Source organism: Jatropha curcas, chromosome 7, assembly GCF_041381405.1.
Source record: "Jatropha curcas cultivar XTBG-Jc1 chromosome 7, XTBG_Jcur_1.0, whole genome shotgun sequence".
Classification (NCBI taxonomy): Eukaryota; Viridiplantae; Streptophyta; class Magnoliopsida; order Malpighiales; family Euphorbiaceae; genus Jatropha; species Jatropha curcas.
Window position 1 is genome coordinate 22,083,570 of NC_143157.1, and position 20,460 is coordinate 22,104,029.

At 31.9% G+C, this 20,460-nt stretch overlaps 1 protein-coding gene and 1 long non-coding RNA gene across 2 annotated transcripts; one reads left to right on the forward strand and one right to left on the reverse strand.

Annotated features, from left to right (window-relative positions):
* Window positions 1-374: 374 nt before the first annotated feature.
* On the reverse strand, window positions 375-4,955 carry PSKR2 (phytosylfokine-alpha receptor 2). Its single transcript, XM_012221162.4, has 2 exons — window positions 4,622-4,955; window positions 375-4,405 (listed from the first exon to the last, which is right to left on the reverse strand). The coding sequence occupies exon 2, from the start codon at window positions 3,824-3,826 to the stop codon at window positions 689-691; it is 3,138 nt and encodes a 1,045-aa protein (XP_012076552.2). The 5' UTR covers window positions 3,827-4,405; window positions 4,622-4,955; the 3' UTR covers window positions 375-688.
* Window positions 4,956-9,559: 4,604 nt separating this feature from the next.
* On the forward strand, window positions 9,560-20,106 carry LOC149494960 (uncharacterized). Its single transcript, XR_016321699.1, has 7 exons — window positions 9,560-10,306; window positions 10,523-10,650; window positions 11,360-11,444; window positions 12,247-17,925; window positions 18,142-18,269; window positions 18,979-19,063; window positions 19,866-20,106. It is a non-coding gene; the product is annotated as an uncharacterized LOC149494960 (long non-coding RNA).
* The last annotated feature ends 354 nt before the right edge of the window (window positions 20,107-20,460 follow it).

Sequence of the window (20,460 nt, forward strand, 5' to 3'; positions counted from 1 at the left end):
CCCAAACCAAACAAAGAAAAAGGAAAAGAACATGCAAAGCATCTTTAACACATTCTATAAATTATTTTCAGATAAGTATACCTTTTTAGGTTCTCTTTGAACCAATCATGTATGCTTTTAGCAAAGAAAATCAAACAAACCCAATGCAAAAAAGAAGAATATATATATATTGCGTGTTTCAGAAAATGTGCTGTAATATTTGCAGACCATTTTCTCATAAAGTTCCATAACTTCTAAAGATAATATCTTTAACCTTCTTCACTACATCAAACCATTTGTCAGGAAGGAAGAACACTTAACAAGCTAGGAAAGAACAGATACATTCACTTGCTATGAAAAAGACATCAGAAGGCTTTGAATTTCACATGGTAATATTCAGAGTAAGAAAAAGAAAGAAAATTTATACAAAAATGAAGATAATCTTATAATGCTTATTTCTAATATAAAATGGCCGAAAGAGCCAATTTTATACACAGCTCATTTGTTAATTTACATTAAACAATACTAAGGATTGTTTCTATAGAGGCGGAGAAAGGAAAAAACAGTCATTTGGTCAAGGACTTGTTCCAGCTTCCAACCTTGAAGATAGCTTGAAAAAGTATTATTTGCTTTACAGGTATACCTTCTCTCAAACTGAAACTAATGAGCATGAAACAAAATGCAGCAATCAAATTCATTGTCAAGCACTTTAAATTCCAATACCCTCTAGCCATGAAACAACCTGATCAATAACAGGTCTTCGCCGAGGATCTTGGTCTAAGCATCTACAGGCAATTTCGAGCATTTCTAACTGCTGCTTCTCAAGATCTTTATCCCGGATTGATGAGTCTACAATCTCTGCCTCTCTTTTTTCGGACTTCATTTGAAACACCCAGGAGATTAAATCCCTGCAGTTTTTGCCTTTACAGACTTCCACAGGCCTTCTACCAGTAACAAGCTCAAGAAGAACAACCCCAAAACTGTAAACATCACCCCTGCAGGTTGCTGTCAATGTTTGACTATATTCAGGAGGAATATAACCTAAGGTGCCTACCAAATCTGTTGTAACATGAGTATCATAAGGTCGAAGTAGCCTTGAGAGACCAAAATCAGCCAGATGAGCTTCAAATTTTTCATCTAATAATATGTTGCTAGATTTGACGTCCCGATGAACTATGTGTGGTTCACAAACTTTGTGTAGATAAGATAACCCAGAGGCTGCGCCTTGTGCTATCTTGAGTCTCACCTCCCACTTAAGAAATGAAGTACCATCAACACATTCATGTAGCCAATAATCCAAGCTTCCATTTTCCATGTACGAGTAAATCAATAATCTGTCATTACCATGACGACAATAACCTTGAAGAGAAACAAGGTTCTTATGCTGCGCCCTTGAGAGTGCTTCCACTTCAGCTCGAAATTCACGTTCCATTTGACCACAGTCCCCAGAAAGCCTCTTGATAGCTGCTTTGGTTCCATTAGGAAGGTTGGCTTTGTAAACCAAACCAAATCCACCACAGCCAATAATGTTAGCTTGATTGAAATTATTTGTAGACTTCAACAAGTCTGCAACAGTAAGATCCCTGCATTCTGAATTCTGAAAAAGCACCAACTTGGAAGACCCTAGGGCTTCAGATAATCTATGTGGTCGGCTGAGTTCCTCATCCATATCATCAATTTGAGCTCCGATATCCCTTCTTGACATTCTAAGCAAAATAATTGCAAGAAATAATGCAAGGCCAACTCCAATAGTGATTGTTATCCCCAGAATGTTCCCTCTGCGAAAGCTACTGTTGGAACCCGATGGAATTCTAGGCTTCAGCATGCTGGTAACGACATTACAAGGAGAAACTACTCCTCCACATAGTCCAGGATTACCCTCAAAGCTTGAACTAGGAAAACTAGAGAACTGCCCTCCAGTTGGAATTTGCCCCTTCAAGTGATTATTAGCCACGCTAAACTTTGACAAGAATGTGAGCTTCTCAAATGATGGAGGAATTGACCCACGAAGTTCATTGGATGACAAATCTAAAATTTCCAAGTTCTCCATTTCTGAAATGGAGTCAGGTATGGTCCCAGATATATCATTCCGGCTCAAATCTAAAACATGGAGCTGCTTCAAATTTCCAATTTCAGGCAAAATTGTCCCATTTATTCTGTTGTTGCCCAAATATAACGAGGGAGGAAAACTTGAGGGTTGGTTGTACTTCAAACCATTTGCACTCCGGTTTCTCTTTACATATAGTGGAATGAGAGCAGAAGTATTGGAATTATTGCAGTGCACAGAAATGAGGCTCTTTAGCTCTGTCAAACTTTCTGGAATCTCTCCAGTGAGAGAGTTATTTGAAAAGTCCAAGTAAAACAAATTCTCCATCTGACCAATCCAAGTAGGGATACTGCCATCCAAATGATTCCATGACAAATCAAGAACTTGTAACTTCCTGCAACGTAGCAGCCAATCTGGTATTTGACCTTTGAGAGCACAATTTCCAAGTGCCAATACCATTAAACTATCAAACCCACCAACATTTCTGGGAATTTCCTCTCCAATAAAATTCTTTGTGAGGATAAGAGTGGTAAGGTTTTTGCACTGCTGCAATGCAGATAATGCCCCGGATAGGTCCACAAAACTATTGTTTGACAAAGTGAGAACCAAAAGGGACGTGAGCTTTGCAAAACTCTGAGGGATCTGGCCAGTTAACTCATTCTTAGCAAGGCTCAGAATTTTCAATTCATGACAATCAGATAGGGAATTTGGAAGTGGTCCAGATAAATGGTTAGTGGCAAGATCAAGAGTACTAAGGATAGGCATTGCAGTGAAATTAAGACTAATTGGACCAGATAGAGAATTGTTCCTTAGATCAAGTACACTAAGCTTTGAGCATAATTCCAGTGTTGAAGGCAGTGGACCAGATAACTTATTTGAATGTGCAACAAGTTGTTCTAGTTGTGTAAGATTACTAAACACACTAGGAATATAGCCCGAAAACCGATTTCCACAAATAACCAAGGTTGTAAGGCTAGAAAGCTTACTCAATTGTTTACTTAGTTGGCCAGAGAAATTGTTGTTGGAGATTGACAATTGCTGCAGAGCTGACATTGAATATAAAGAATCTGGTAGGGAGCCAGAAAGTGAATTGAAGTCCAAATGCAATTGCTGGAGAGATTTGCTGCAATTGTCTAAACCTTCAAGGTTGCCCACAAGATGATTCATTGATAAATCAAGAATCTTAATCCCTCTAGAGGAACCGCAAATTTGTGAAGGGAATTTGCCAGTGAATGAATTGTTACTTATATTGAACACAACAAGATTTGGAAATCCCCCAAATTCAGATAAATCCTCTTTGAAAAGGTTACTTGAAATATTCAGATACTGAATAGACAATAACCCGGAAATCACCCTTGAAAACCGTCCTGATAGCATGTTATGGCTCAAATCAAGAACTTCGAGCTGCTTCAGCCTAGATAACTCCATAGGCAATCCACCTTGCAAATCATTGCAGGAAAGATCAAGTGATTTCAGCTGATCTAAACGGCCCAAAGACCACGAAATGATTCCTTTAAGACCCTTTTTTGGCAAAATTAGCTTAATTACTCTGCTATTAGTAGAACCATTGCCACTATTTCCGCACAAAACGCCATTCCATTGACAGCAATTCGCCTTGTTGGACCAATCTGTAATAATTGACCCATTTGAGAGATTTTCAGCAAATTGCTTCAACGCCAAAAGGTCACCAGGATCACAAGATTGAGATGAGGTTTTGAGACCCAAAGATGAACAAAGAAAGAAAATAAAGAATGCCCATCTGAGGAAAGTCATTGAAAAAATGCCCAACACCATCATCATTACTGAAACTAAAGCTTAGCCCCAGCACAAATCAAGCCAAACCTCCAAAATGAAGCTGCTGTATTTTTTGGGTAGGCAACAATTTTCAAAAGGAAATCCAAATTAAAAAACTTGCTAACCAACATCCCAAAGGAGCTCTAGAAAGAAACGCAAATTGCAAACGAAAGCAACAGAAAGGGAGAAGAACACCAATCTCCACCAGAAATCAAATCTCAAGAACAATAATTAAGAGATTCATAGACCCAAATAAATAAGTGGTAACCCATTTACAAAAAAGTGAGAAACTTGAAGCAGAAAGCAGCGCGGAGAATCAGAAGAAAAAAGAATAAGAACCAACTAGCAACTTGAAAGTGAAGCATTTATATAAACAAAATAAATAAATTAGTGAAGCCAGTAAAGTATACACACTAAATCTCTCGTCCCCACCTGAAACCAAAACCCTTGACAAAAATGAACAACCCCCATAAACCCTATAATGTTGTAAAACTAAACCCACTGACTTCCTTGTAGAGAGAGAAAGAGAGAGCAGGAAAGTCGCCCAATAGAAGAAACTTCATACACGCATCCCAAAGCACCTACCTACAAAACAACAAAAAGCGACAGTTAAGTTAAGCAATTAAGCAACAATTTACTTAAAAACTTCAACCAGATCCCAAGACCAAAGTTTAATTAGACCAAAGATTTATTTTATAGCTTACAAATAGCTCTACTACAATCTTTTCAAAAAAAAAAATAACTCTACTACAAGAACCAGAAGAGTTGAAATATACTATTGAAGAAAGAAACAAAGTTTACCGGTAATGGGAGTCATGAACTCAGCAAAAGCTCCAATCAGCATTAAAAACATCACTTGTAAGCCAAGTTAAAGCCCCCCTGTAAACCCAACACCTACAGTGGGCACTTTTCCACAAATGGGCTCAAATGCATTTAATTTATAAAGATTTATAAATAAAAAAATAATAATAAAGAGTAAAGGAATTGATGGCAAAATCTAAATTGAAGAAAAAGATTTTCAAAGGGCAGAGATAGAGAGAAAATAGAGACAAGAGGGCTGTGTAAAAGGAAAGATCTCACTTCTCACTCTTTGATAAAAGAAACCATTGTTTATTGGATAAAGAAAACAAAATAAAAATATTGAATTTGAAATGAAGACAGAAGAGCTAACTTTTTTGGACATATATTACTTACTTTTGGGTTTTTGCTGGTTCATACATACAGAGATTTGATGAAGTCTGCACTGCTATTTCTGATTGTCAATACCTACATTTGTCTTTTTCTTTAGAAAAACAAATATTATTTTGGTGGGGAAGGTTTTTGATTTTTTTGCTTATTTTCAATTTTCATCAGGTTGGCCAAAATTCGCTAAGTCCTAATACTCTCTCACACACCTTCCAAATATGCGCGTAGCATGCACTGCAACGGTATCCAATGGTATGAAATTTTCAAATCCTTTCAATTTTAAAAAATTAAAAAAATCTAGACAAAAAAAAACGTTAAATAGTAATTTTAAAAGCTAATTTAAATTGCAACAGAATATTTTAAAAGCTAATGTTTTAGTAATATTAAATTTTAAAATTAAATTATTAAAAATATAGTTTCTTTATATAATATTTAATGATGATGTGTGGATTATGACATAATTAATGCCTTTGTTTAATCATATAATGTTAATTATAATTCAATTAATAGAAATTTTTATTTTGAATTACGATACTTTTATTATATAGATTAAATTAAATATGTCAATCCAAATCATCTAATATGCTTTAATAATATATATAGATAGACTCATTATACACATGCACGTGTTGTATTATAAGTATAACTTTTTATAATTTAGATTTTATAATTAATTTGGACACGTTAATTTTATATCAGTTCAATTGGAATATCTAAAATTATTAATCATATTATAATAAATTAATTTTATTTTATTTAGATTAAATGATTTACCCAATAATTTTTTTGAAAAAAAGTAAGCTTATTATCTCCCTAGAAAAAAAAATTTTTTGGACTCCTAAACTTAAAAGTTTTTTTTTTAAGTTTTTTTTTTTTTCAAAGGAGTCAAAAAATAAAAGTTAAAAACAAAGAAAGAAAGAGAGAGAAGGATCAAAGCAATATTTGGGAGTGCTAAGACGCGCTCTAAAGGCGCTTGGAGACAAAAAATAAAAAAAAAAGGGACAGTGAAGGGAAGTCAAAGTGAGATAGATAGTCAGAAAGATACACTTCTATTATGGAATTGGATTAAGAGTATTAACACTATGTTTGGGGAGAGGGAGATATAACATAATTTTTTTTTTATTATTATATATAAATAGTAACTTTTCACCCATTATTTTTTATTTTCTCTTTATTTTGGGAGAAAAATTATAAAAGGTAAAATAAATTTATTTTACACCTTTATTATTTTTATCCAAACCAAATAAGATAATTTGAAAATTCCAACGTATTTTCACCTCCAATTTTACATTCTCTTATATTTTACATTCATCCAAACAAAGGCTAATACTTCGTTTGGAAAAAGAGAAAGTAAAATAAGGAGTGGAACTAAAATAAAGGGTGTCAGATTTTACTATTTATTTTCCTCCTAAAATTTTACACTCTCCTCGATATTCTATCTCAAATTAAACAAGAGATTTTGATCCCAAGAGATTTAAAAAAAAAAAATTTAAAACCCATCCAAACAAAGGCCAAGACTCGATGACGTGAGAATTGACCGGTTGTAGCCGGTTGGGTGAGCGGCTGTGGGCGGACGTCACGGGACACTGCCTGGATTCTATGAACACAGGGTCATGAAAAGATTTTGCTGTGCAACTGGCTTGTCGGGTCAACTACTCAAATCTGTTTCCACGTGAATCTACCAAACCCACTCCTTATTGCCTTTTCGCTTTCCTCTCATTTACGGGAGACATTTTTTATTCTAATTTATTATACATATAAAAATTATAAATCAAAAAATACTTATTTTTTATGTATGAATTTTTTAAAAAATAAACAAATTCAATAATTATTAATATTTAAAAAAATAAAATAAAGAACTCACGTTAAATATTAATTTGAAAAAAAAAATTCTGTAATATAATCTAAATATTAGATACAATAGTTGAAGTTAAAAATATAATCTAAATAATATAATCTAAGAGTTGAAGTTAAAAAAAAATTCAAATAAAATTTTCAGATACAATGGTTTTTAGATAGCTAATAACTATTCTCTATCTCTCAAAATATAAGCTGTTTTATATATATATATATATATATATATATATATATATTTTTTTTTTTTTTTAATTTTACCCTTATTTATATTATATTCTTTCCTCATAAAAAGATGGTCTATCTTTCCTTTTTGGTTTATCTCAAAATATAGTCTACTTTCCTTTTTTTGCATTATCTTAAATTGTTTATCATACTCTTATTAAATTTTATTTTATTTTCAATAATCCTCATTATTCTTACTTATTATTACAATATAATAATTACTTATGTGTTATTTAAAATGGGCATAATAAAAAAGTTATAAGAATAAAATTGTCCTGTAACTATATTTTTTTATCTGTATAAAAATAAAAAGTGGACTATCTTTTTCGGACGAATGGAGTATATAATATGATAATATGATAAAAGTAATAATGTGAGATAAATGATAATTTAATCAAATTACCTAAGAAAATTTTCTTTGTGAAATTAATTGTTTTTTTTAATATTTGTGAAAAATTTTATAGGACTTGTATTTTTAGGTTGAAGTAAGGTAACATCTATATTGATTTCTGAATTTAATAAAAAAATTATAATTGTTAAAAGTCAAAAAGCTATCAACTACTTCCAACCAACTAAATTTTATGTCGTCTTAGCCAGCTTATAGAGTCAATAGCATCAAGAAATTAATGTTGGTTTAGATTTAGATTAGCATGTATGTTGTTTCCTTTTTCATTTTTTTATTGATCAATTGTAAAATAAAATTATATTACTCAATATAGTATTTTACTTAATATTATTTTTACAAATATTCTCAAACACACATGACCATCATGAAATAGATTTTTGCTTGTGATTTTGTAATTTCCAAAATACAACATTTTACCATTAAACAGTAACCAATAACTAAATAGAATTATTTCAAACATAATAATTTTTTGTTTTAAATTTATAATCCTTCATCTGTCTATTTTTTATCTGCCAAATATATGATTTAATTGTACAAATCAGATATGATTTGATTGGTTATTTCACCAATTTGAATAGTGAAAGATCTCGTATTTAAATCATCTCAATCACAAGACTTTTCACTAATTTAGTGAATTTTGTGTATAAATGGACAAAAAAGTACTTATTCAGCATTAATTGAAAGTTAAATTAACTCTTAATCTATTGAGATTTGGATTCTTCATCCTTACCAATTTAATTGATAGATTACCACTTCTTAATCAAATTTAATGATTCAATAAACTAAATATACAAAAATTATACTTTTTTTTAGCTATTATTAGATCTTTTAGATTTAATGCTAAAAATTAAAAATATGACAAAATTAAATTTCATTTATTGTTTCCAAAACTGCATGTGAAAAATATTGTTAACAAAGTATATTCTATCTTGACCATAAAAAGAGATAATTAAAACTTAAATTTCTTTGGGAGAGATAAGATTGATGTTAAAAACAAATATTTTTTTTTATTTATTAAAAATTATAAGACTGGAATAACATTGTAACCTATAACTTTTCATTTAAATTTATTACAAATAATCAATATGGACAAGATTCGAATTAAAAAAATCAACTCTTAATTATTTGCATTTATCATAAACACATAATATATATATGACTTATTAAGATTTTTTTTTATATATAATCAAGAGGTTTAATCCACTCGGGCCGGAAAGCGTAAAGATTTTTTGCCCTCTCAACAAAGTGCATTTTTTAGAGATCAAATTTATATTTTTATGCTTACGGAATTAAAATCGCTTATCACTCCAGTTAAGAAAATGTGATTTCTGAAAATTGAATTTGTGTTATCGTAATTACGGATCAAGTAGGTTTACCGCTGCAGTCAATATATTGTCAAGAAGCTTTTAGTGCCCATATGTCAAGAAGAAGACACATGAATTGCATGTGAAATGAACAAAAACACCTTTTTGACAAATGGTAAATAGTGACAATGTAGACTAATGCCAATATCCATGGAGACTAGAGACTTAGAAGTTAAAAGCACGTGAGTTCCTCCTCTTTGGACACCATTATAAAATTACGACCACACACTAAATAAGTATACACTTGACAATTAATATTGACTTTTGTATTTGCACATGTGTATATATACACATTTTAATTATTTAATTTCTATATTTAGTATTGATTATGACATAATTTTCAATTATAATCACTTTATTTCCTTAAATTTTGGTAAGAATTAATGATTAAAATTAACACTTTAATATATTAGTGTTTATGTTATAATGTAAACTAACTATAGTGAAAAGAATAAATTATGCACCTCTTCTGCTCTTTTTGAAAACTCTCATACTGTAAATAAAACAATAACTATAAATCAATTATTTTTAAACATATTATGGTGTATTGTAAATAATATTTTTTATTTTTAAAATATATTATATTTCATTCAATAAACTATTGCAAATAAAAGTAATAAATTAAAAATTATATTTAATTTTTGTATTGTAATACCCCGAATTTTTATTTTTAAAACTTTAGAATTTTTATTAAATCAAAAATCTAGATTTATGTTGATATGGGCTATTAAGATCGAGTAATTCTAATTGAGCCCAAAGTTTTACGAATTGGGCTCAAGCCCAAAAACATATTATTTAGAATTTTCGTTTGGGTAATACTTAAAATTTCGATGAAAATAAAATGGAACACTAATTGTTAATCGATTAAAAATGTGTCTATATATATGTAACTACTATATAAATTAATCAGCCTAAAATTAAAAATCTTTGTTATTAATATTTTATGAATAAATTGAGAAAATATTACGGAATTGAACAAAATAATCAAATAAATTGAACTGGACCCAAAAATCAAATTAATTTTTCGAAAACCAGATGAAAAATCCATAAATCAATTGAAAAACCAAGCTAAAACCATGATTTAAACCAAACCAGACTCGAATCGACCCAAACCCCATCCACCAATTAGAAAATTCTAGACAAAAACAAAAAAAAAAAAAAAAAAAAAAAAGAGAAAGAAAAGAGAAACGAGAAGAGAGACTCAGTGGTCTCTCTCTCGCTCTTCTCTCTCAACAAACCCCCTCCCCTTTTCTTCTCGTTCTCTGACCACCGGCGGCCAAATCCGGCAAATAGATACTCTAAAAATATCTACTCGTCGCAAGGAGTTTGATTTAAACTTTGGTTTGCGCGGTTTGAGCCCGGATTGAGAGAAATCTCGACCGAAACGTTTAGCACCGTTGCAACAACTTCTCCGGCGATTTCCCATCGTTTCCGATGACTTGAGGTGTCGAGGTAGGTGTTGATCGACTCCTCTCTTCTTCCTCTTTCATTTGGTAGGCTCCTCGTCGACTGTAATAGCCGGAATCGGAAAACCCAAAATGGGTATCACCGAACCTTTCCGGTCAATTTTCGGCCAAATAGTTCACACCCACCTTGATTTGAATACATATTAGTGATCCTCTCATCGAAACGAATAAAATGATGTATCGTTTGTCAATTTTGGTGAAGGTTAAATTTTCCGGCCACCATGCACGGCGGCGACGGCGGTGGTCCGGCGAGACTCCGACGAAGACCCCGAGAGGCAGAATGATCTCCTCTTCGCGCGGATCACGGACATAAAATCTGATTTTCAATCGGTACACTCTAAAGCTTAATTCGCAATTTTTGAATAAATCCCGAATTAATTAATTAATGAACTTAATTAAGTATTTAAGTAAATTAAATTAAATTAAATTAAATATTGTTAAATATATTTCATGAATATTAATTATAAGGTTGGTACTAAAATATATATTCCTAGCTAATAATAACTTTTAGGAATTTTATTAACAAATAAATAGTTATAAAACAATTAATTTTAATGGGCTATGTGAATTAAGTGACCGAATAAATGACGGTTATGGCGGACGGGATTAGTGGATATGAATTTGCCCGATGGATGGGCTGTGCGTGTGGATTTGTGAAAATTTGATAAATTGGGTAGTACAGTTTATAGAGGAAATGCTGCCGAAATTTCGGCGAACACTTAGTAAAGAAATCCGTAATAGATAATACGACTAAAATGATTATCGTTTGTGATATTATATTATCAATCGTATTAATACTATTAATAATATTATTATGATTAATATTCGTATTCTTCTTAGCGTTATTATAAAATATTACTTAACGGATAACTAAACGTTTTATTTAAAGGCGATAAATTAGAATAAATAAATAAATAAGGAAACCCAATATATATCTTAATAAGTGAATTAAATGACTGGAAACCAAAACTAATAAACGAATATGAAAAAGAATCTTTCAAATTAAACTTCTTACTTAGAATTTTATTGTTTATTTTAGAGGTTTATAAAATTCTGAAATGCGAGGACAAAGGCTGGAAGCATGTGGCTAGAAAGGCAGTCCCTTTAGAGGGCAATAAAGAACTGTGAGTAGTGTTAGATAATTCACCTCATCCGCCTGCATGCATGCATTCACGGCTAAATGTTATCATGCATTATTTTATTGAAGTGCCATATTATGATGCACTATTTGTTGATAGTAAAAATTGTTTGATTACTTGTGCTATGAATATACTGTGCCTTGTTTGTGTGGAATTGGGATGAAGTGGACCACCATGGGTTTGTGAGGACGGTCTGTGATGTGGATCCTGAATATGATATGATATTGACTGTCGGCCGGGAAAATGGGAGATCGGCGCCCCCGTGTGCACCTGATGATATGGGTTATATAGAACCACAGGATGGCCTCTTGTTGTTGCGCACCTGATAATCTAGATTTGATTGTAGCCCGCAGGGTGGCCTCCTGTTGTGAGCACTTGATGATCTAGATTGGATGGAGACCACCGGGTTGCCTCCTGTTGGTATGGAAAAGAAAAGAGAGAGAATGGAAAAACAATGAGAGGACTGGTCAGTGAGGATTAGACCAGTTGGCCGTATGGGGGATCGGCTCCCTGGTGCACATGTATGAGAGGGCGAGCCATGTGTGAGGACGGCTCGTTGGGGTTTCAGGTGGTGCCACTGACTAATTTCCACATGATGTGATTATATGAAGGTGATAATAATTGTGATTGCTGTTGTATTGCCATTTGTGTGAAAAACTGCATGATCATATAACTAAATGGGTGACCACATTAAAATATTTTAGCATTTGTACGATTGTGTGGGGTGAGAGAGTTATCTAATCCTGCTCACTGAGTTTAGTACTCACCCCCCTTCCAACCTCCCCAGGTAATAGATGGAAAGAAGAATCCTGGAGTCCAAATGAACGAACGAGATGTGGATCGATAAGAGTAATAATTATTGAATATGTAAATGCAAAGGGTAGCGAATTATGGAGTAGAGTTCCGCAATTGTATTCCAACTGGGTTGTAAATGAACAAATAGAGTATAAACATTTATTATTTGGATTGTATTTTGGATATAATCGTGAAATAAATTATTGGGCCTGAATCCACAATTGTGATTAGAATGCGAGTTTTAAATAGTACAGGCTTACTACGGGCTTCGGGGGCCTTAAGCCTACCCAGGTCCTAGTGCCGGTCCGGCCCATGGAAATGGGTCGTGACAAAGTTGGTATCAGAGCATAAGTTGGGCCGTAGGAATCAATTGCGGAACATAGGAAATTAAATAGAGAACTCCTATGTTGGGATCGGCCGTAACCAACAAAGGAGCTGTAGTCGGGATTGAATTCCATTTTAGTGCCGGTGGACGCATCGTGCACGAGGATGGAAGGAAATCTGTATGAAACTTAGGACGAGAATTAAAAGTACAGAAATAATAGGGAATTATAAAAAGAGTCCGGGTAACTGACGTTTCTAAAATAAATACTTTGAGTTTTGCTAAATCCCCTCCATCTATTTTGAAGCAGAGGATCAGTTGGAAATTGGTGTAATGGCCTGATCACCCAGTACACCATGATTCGACAGGAGACACTGCTTCGAAAATTATTTGAAATTATTTAGAAAAGAAGTTGGAGTTTTAAAGATAATAAGAAAGTAAATTTATTTGAACTACGATTTGAGAAACATGTTTTATTATTTGCTTATTGGAAATTGTTTTGAAGTTGCAATTAATTGTTTGGTTTTATTATTTTGTCGGCATGTCAAAAATTTATCTGATTTTAGAATTTAAATTATTTACAATGATTGCATGTTTGATTAAATTTTTATCATATTGTCTATCCCGAGGACTAAATTAGGCCTATAGAAATTAATACTGATAAGTTAATAATAAATAGTATAGAATATGAATCTGACTGAAAATGTCAATTAAGATGTAGATTAAATTCTAGAAATGTTACTGTTAGCGATTAAAAAGTGAAAATGGTAATTTAAATTAAATCAAGGGTTAGAAAAGGAGGATCTAAGACAAATAATCATAATAGACAAGAAATCCTCAATTATTCAAGGCGAAACTTAAGAATATAAAAGAAAATGTTAAATGAATTATGTGCTTGAATTTGAAGAACATAATGTTAACTGAATAGGTCAAATTAATTATAGCAATATAAAATAATGTAAACATGATAAAGAAGCAGGTAAAACTTCCTCTGAACAATTAGTATGAAGGGTAAAATTTTGGGTGTTTTAATGTAGAATTAAAGTGGTTAGTGAATAATTGGGCAAAAGTTGTGAAGTTAAAATTTGATTAATATGGAAAAGATTGACTAATAGTTAATGGAAGTAATTACAAGCCATGAAATAATTATGAATCTATTATAATAAAATGAGCAATTAGATTGAATCGATAATAGACTTATGAGACTAATGTGTAACTAATGGATAGTTGGTATAATCTAAAAAATTAATAAGGTGAAAGTTTAATTTGTAATAAATTTATTAGACATTATATAATTAAGATCCTAGCACATGTAGGATACTTAAAGGGCTAGACTAAGTTCGTAAATCTATTATAATAAAATAAATGTAGAAGATGGTGAATAACTTTAAATCACAAATGGGGAATGAATGGGGAAAGGAACGTGGATGCTGTAGGAAAGCTTAATAAATTAAGGAAATTGGATGTATCTAGGTAGAGAGTTATGTAGAAAGGGCTAATACTACTTATTAAATTTAAAGAACATTTATATAAAATCTGCTTTAAAGAATTAAGTGCGAAATTAGATCGAGGTGCTAAATAAAATAAAATAAAAGTTAATAAATTCGGAAGAGAATAAAGGTCAAAGATAACTCATAATAATGAAATAGAGATTGAAAAATTAGAATAAAGAAATCTGAGAAGCAATGACCTTAGGATGGAAATAAATTTTGTGTAAAATAATGGTTTTACGCCTTAGATTCATGTACCCATCCTTAAAACTCTTTTACGGATAAGACTTAAATGAGGTTGGGTACACTAAGGAGATATGAAGGATAAAAGAAAGATTAAAATGAATCAAAAGGCTAAAGAATTTGGATAAGACTAGGGGATGTTAAATCGTAGAAAAGCCGATGATGATAATATGGTCAATTAATTTATCTACTGTGGAATACTAGAATAAATAATTAGAAACAAATTGGGAAAGAAGAAAAATTCAGATGTAAGAAATATACATATAAAAAAAATAAATAAATAAAAAAAAATAATGATGATGATAAAATAAATAACTAAATAAATAAAGATAAAATAATAATATAAATATAAATCACTAGTGAAAATAACTTTTGGGAAAATTTAAGGTGTGGACCAATCTACTCGAGAGGCTAGTAATAGCAAAAGGAATAGTAATGATGGAGATTAGAATATTCTTGGTTTAAGAGGATCATTTAGGGATGAAATATGTAACATTAGACTGGAACTAGATGATTTCAGGATTGTCCTCGTGGAGATAGACAATTCATTTTTGTTAAATACCAAAAGGTTTTAGAAAATGCAATGAGTATTGATTTTCAAACTTCATGAAAATATTTTTATACCACGATTGAGATTGGTTTAAAATAAAAGTAAATGCAAATTTCTATTAAAAGAATTTCAAGGTTTTGTGTGAGTGACATGCCGACGTTTTTAAAAGTGGAAAAGGAAAATTATTTTAAAAGTTTTTTAAATAGTCAGTTACCCATAGGATGGTCCACCTAGGCTGTAGTTGTTAACTCATTCGTCGAATTTTTGAATAAACGATTAATCTACCAATTTATATCAGTGAATATTAATAAATAAAGACTTAAATTGCTCAAAAATCCTTAGTAGACACATTTGATGAAAGGTTTGATATGAGATAACTAGTGTTGTAGACCATTATTATAAATGAACCCACTGAAATAAATTCTTTCTTAAGAAAAAGAGATATGACATCAATAAAAGAAATGAATTTATTAAGGTAGAAATTAACTTGGTATAAGAGATACAAGTTAGTGAAACTTTGAAAGAGGTATATTAAGAATTGAAATTTTAATACTATGCCTTTTAGACTACAAGGAATTGTGACAAATCAGAACTAAAGAGACTTGATATGTAAATTTAAACTTTCAGGTAATTCACGAGATCATAAGAAAACTAGTCAACTTTAGGGGAAGTTTTGAAGTTAAAAGATATGTTACTACAATACAATTTAAATATGTGACAATTAATTTTTCCGAGCTCTTCAATAAATATTAAATTAATTAATTTAAATCCTGACAGGATGGTTGTCGGTAAAGAAAAAGAATATTCGAAGTTGATCCTCCTGTGAGACAAAGCTTTGACTTAAATTGATTAGGGGGCTATCTTAAACTGATATCAGTAGTAGATGTAAACAACCCATAAATGTATTAAACAATTAAACTTCAAGAGGAAAGTTCGAGAATAGTTATTGAATTAGTGAAATGTACAGTTACTAGTTGATATTAGTTGAGAAAAATTAAGTGAAACGAACTGTGAAGTGAATCGTCAGGTAATTAATAAAATTTATGCCAACGAAAGGATGAAAGACATGAACTAAGTCGAGGTGTAGATAATAAGGTGGCAATGTGCTAACCTGAGAAACTAGAAATGATAAGGTGAAATGGATAAATTCAAGGAAAGTTATAAATACCTTGTTAGACTAAATAATAAAAGAGAAGATAGATAAATTGATATGATATTAAAAACTTGAATAAATAAAAATAAAAATAAAAATAAAAATAATAAAAAAATAATAATTTTAAACAATTAGCTTATGTATTATAAATATGGATTAGGGCCTTGCTATTATTTCATAAATAAGGTATAAACTGAACTGTCATATGAAAACGAGTAAATTATGTAATTCAGAGTTGGGTGAAAGAAATGGAATTAATGAAGCCTACTTAATTGGTGTGATGTCGGAATAATAAGACACCGTTAGGTCGGGACTTATGAACTGTTATTGAAATAATAGATATTAGGTTGAAACGATAGTGATCTATAAGCCGTGGAAAATCATGATTCGTAGTATAAAGAAACTAAGTGGAAGGAATACTTAAATAAGTATGCTTTAATATCCTTAAGATGAATTAACAAGCAACATAAGTGAAATGAGAGGATATTATGAAAGTCAACTTTTAATGATAAATGTTCAGATAATTTATGGAATAAGTGATAGACATAGGGATGGCGATTAAATAAAGAGTGTAGAAATTCCTATAGAGTGAGCTCGAATAACCCTACGATATTATAGATAACGAAAATTACAAGAAAATTTTTCTTAAATTTTTGGATTAAAGTAACAATTTTTTTTACTTTGATTAAGAAAAGATTTAGTGCTAACATATGGGAATTTAATGAATCATTTCTTATTGTAGGTAAATTAAATTTCAAATTGTTTTGTTTTTGCAAATTATATATTTGGTTTTCATAAAGAAATGCGTAATAAAATTTAATATATATATATATAGTAAGCATTTTATTGAAAGGCTGGGTTAATTATAAGATTTTTATTTCAAAAGATTTCCTAGCAACGGAATTTTATTCTAAACATGACAATTGGCGGTAGAAATACAATCAAAATACCCCACTCACTTTGTTTCCTCGGTCTGTATTTTCGCTCTTGAGCTGTCTCCTTGGTATTGGAAGCAATTTCTTATAACTTTACAATTTTCCATGCGTCCATTCTTATTCTGTCCCACTAGATTCAATTCGAGGACGAATTGTCTTAAGGGGGGGAGATTGTAATACCCCGAATTTTTATTTTTAAAACTTTAGAATTTTTATTAAATCAAAAATCTAGATTTATGTTGATATGGGCTATTAAGATCGAGTAATTCTAATTGAGCCCAAAGTTTTACGAATTGGGCTCAAGCCCAAAAACATATTATTTAGAATTTTCGTTTGGGTAATACTTAAAATTTCGATGAAAATAAAATGGAACACTAATTGTTAATCGATTAAAAATGTGTCTATATATATGTAACTACTATATAAATTAATCAGCCTAAAATTAAAAATCTTTGTTATTAATATTTTATGAATAAATTGAGAAAATATTACGGAATTGAACAAAATAATCAAATAAATTGAACTGGACCCAAAAATCAAATTAATTTTTCGAAAACCAGATGAAAAATCCATAAATCAATTGAAAAACCAAGCTAAAACCATGATTTAAACCAAACCAGACTCGAATCGACCCAAACCCCATCCACCAATTAGAAAATTCTAGACAAAAACAAAAAAAAAAAAAAAAAAAAAAAAAGAGAAAGAAAAGAGAAACGAGAAGAGAGACTCAGTGGTCTCTCTCTCGCTCTTCTCTCTCAACAAACCCCCTCCCCTTTTCTTCTCGTTCTCTGACCACCGGCGGCCAAATCCGGCAAATAGATACTCTAAAAATATCTACTCGTCGCAAGGAGTTTGATTTAAACTTTGGTTTGCGCGGTTTGAGCCCGGATTGAGAGAAATCTCGACCGAAACGTTTAGCACCGTTGCAACAACTTCTCCGGCGATTTCCCATCGTTTCCGATGACTTGAGGTGTCGAGGTAGGTGTTGATCGACTCCTCTCTTCTTCCTCTTTCATTTGGTAGGCTCCTCGTCGACTGTAATAGCCGGAATCGGAAAACCCAAAATGGGTATCACCGAACCTTTCCGGTCAATTTTCGGCCAAATAGTTCACACCCACCTTGATTTGAATACATATTAGTGATCCTCTCATCGAAACGAATAAAATGATGTATCGTTTGTCAATTTTGGTGAAGGTTAAATTTTCCGGCCACCATGCACGGCGGCGACGGCGGTGGTCCGGCGAGACTCCGACGAAGACCCCGAGAGGCAGAATGATCTCCTCTTCGCGCGGATCACGGACATAAAATCTGATTTTCAATCGGTACACTCTAAAGCTTAATTCGCAATTTTTGAATAAATCCCGAATTAATTAATTAATGAACTTAATTAAGTATTTAAGTAAATTAAATTAAATTAAATTAAATATTGTTAAATATATTTCATGAATATTAATTATAAGGTTGGTACTAAAATATATATTCCTAGCTAATAATAACTTTTAGGAATTTTATTAACAAATAAATAGTTATAAAACAATTAATTTTAATGGGCTATGTGAATTAAGTGACCGAATAAATGACGGTTATGGCGGACGGGATTAGTGGATATGAATTTGCCCGATGGATGGGCTGTGCGTGTGGATTTGTGAAAATTTGATAAATTGGGTAGTACAGTTTATAGAGGAAATGCTGCCGAAATTTCGGCGAACACTTAGTAAAGAAATCCGTAATAGATAATACGACTAAAATGATTATCGTTTGTGATATTATATTATCAATCGTATTAATACTATTAATAATATTATTATGATTAATATTCGTATTCTTCTTAGCGTTATTATAAAATATTACTTAACGGATAACTAAACGTTTTATTTAAAGGCGATAAATTAGAATAAATAAATAAATAAGGAAACCCAATATATATCTTAATAAGTGAATTAAATGACTGGAAACCAAAACTAATAAACGAATATGAAAAAGAATCTTTCAAATTAAACTTCTTACTTAGAATTTTATTGTTTATTTTAGAGGTTTATAAAATTCTGAAATGCGAGGACAAAGGCTGGAAGCATGTGGCTAGAAAGGCAGTCCCTTTAGAGGGCAATAAAGAACTGTGAGTAGTGTTAGATAATTCACCTCATCCGCCTGCATGCATGCATTCACGGCTAAATGTTATCATGCATTATTTTATTGAAGTGCCATATTATGATGCACTATTTGTTGATAGTAAAAATTGTTTGATTACTTGTGCTATGAATATACTGTGCCTTGTTTGTGTGGAATTGGGATGAAGTGGACCACCATGGGTTTGTGAGGACGGTCTGTGATGTGGATCCTGAATATGATATGATATTGACTGTCGGCCGGGAAAATGGGAGATCGGCGCCCCCGTGTGCACCTGATGATATGGGTTATATAGAACCACAGGATGGCCTCTTGTTGTTGCGCACCTGATAATCTAGATTTGATTGTAGCCCGCAGGGTGGCCTCCTGTTGTGAGCACTTGATGATCTAGATTGGATGGAGACCACCGGGTTGCCTCCTGTTGGTATGGAAAAGAAAAGAGAGAGAATGGAAAAACAATGAGAGGACTGGTCAGTGAGGATTAGACCAGTTGGCCGTATGGGGGATCGGCTCCCTGGTGCACATGTATGAGAGGGCGAGCCATGTGTGAGGACGGCTCGTTGGGGTTTCAGGTGGTGCCACTGACTAATTTCCACATGATGTGATTATATGAAGGTGATAATAATTGTGATTGCTGTTGTATTGCCATTTGTGTGAAAAACTGCATGATCATATAACTAAATGGGTGACCACATTAAAATATTTTAGCATTTGTACGATTGTGTGGGGTGAGAGAGTTATCTAATCCTGCTCACTGAGTTTAGTACTCACCCCCCTTCCAACCTCCCCAGGTAATAGATGGAAAGAAGAATCCTGGAGTCCAAATGAACGAACGAGATGTGGATCGATAAGAGTAATAATTATTGAATATGTAAATGCAAAGGGTAGCGAATTATGGAGTAGAGTTCCGCAATTGTATTCCAACTGGGTTGTAAATGAACAAATAGAGTATAAACATTTATTATTTGGATTGTATTTTGGATATAATCGTGAAATAAATTATTGGGCCTGAATCCACAATTGTGATTAGAATGCGAGTTTTAAATAGTACAGGCTTACTACGGGCTTCGGGGGCCTTAAGCCTACCCAGGTCCTAGTGCCGGTCCGGCCCATGGAAATGGGTCGTGACATGTATATATGTAAATATAATATTTTTTGCAAATGTTATAAATAATATAGTAATTTATCATTTTCAAAAATCATAAGTAAATTTATTATATAAATATTATCTTCAGAAAGAAAAAGACTCCATTAATGATAGAAGTGATATAATTGACATATGATGTGAATGCAAAACATCCATCCATTGATATAGGGAGGAGTGTTAATATGTTAAAGTCATCAAAGGATTGACTATCGAGAATACAAACTTTTTATGGTTGGGTT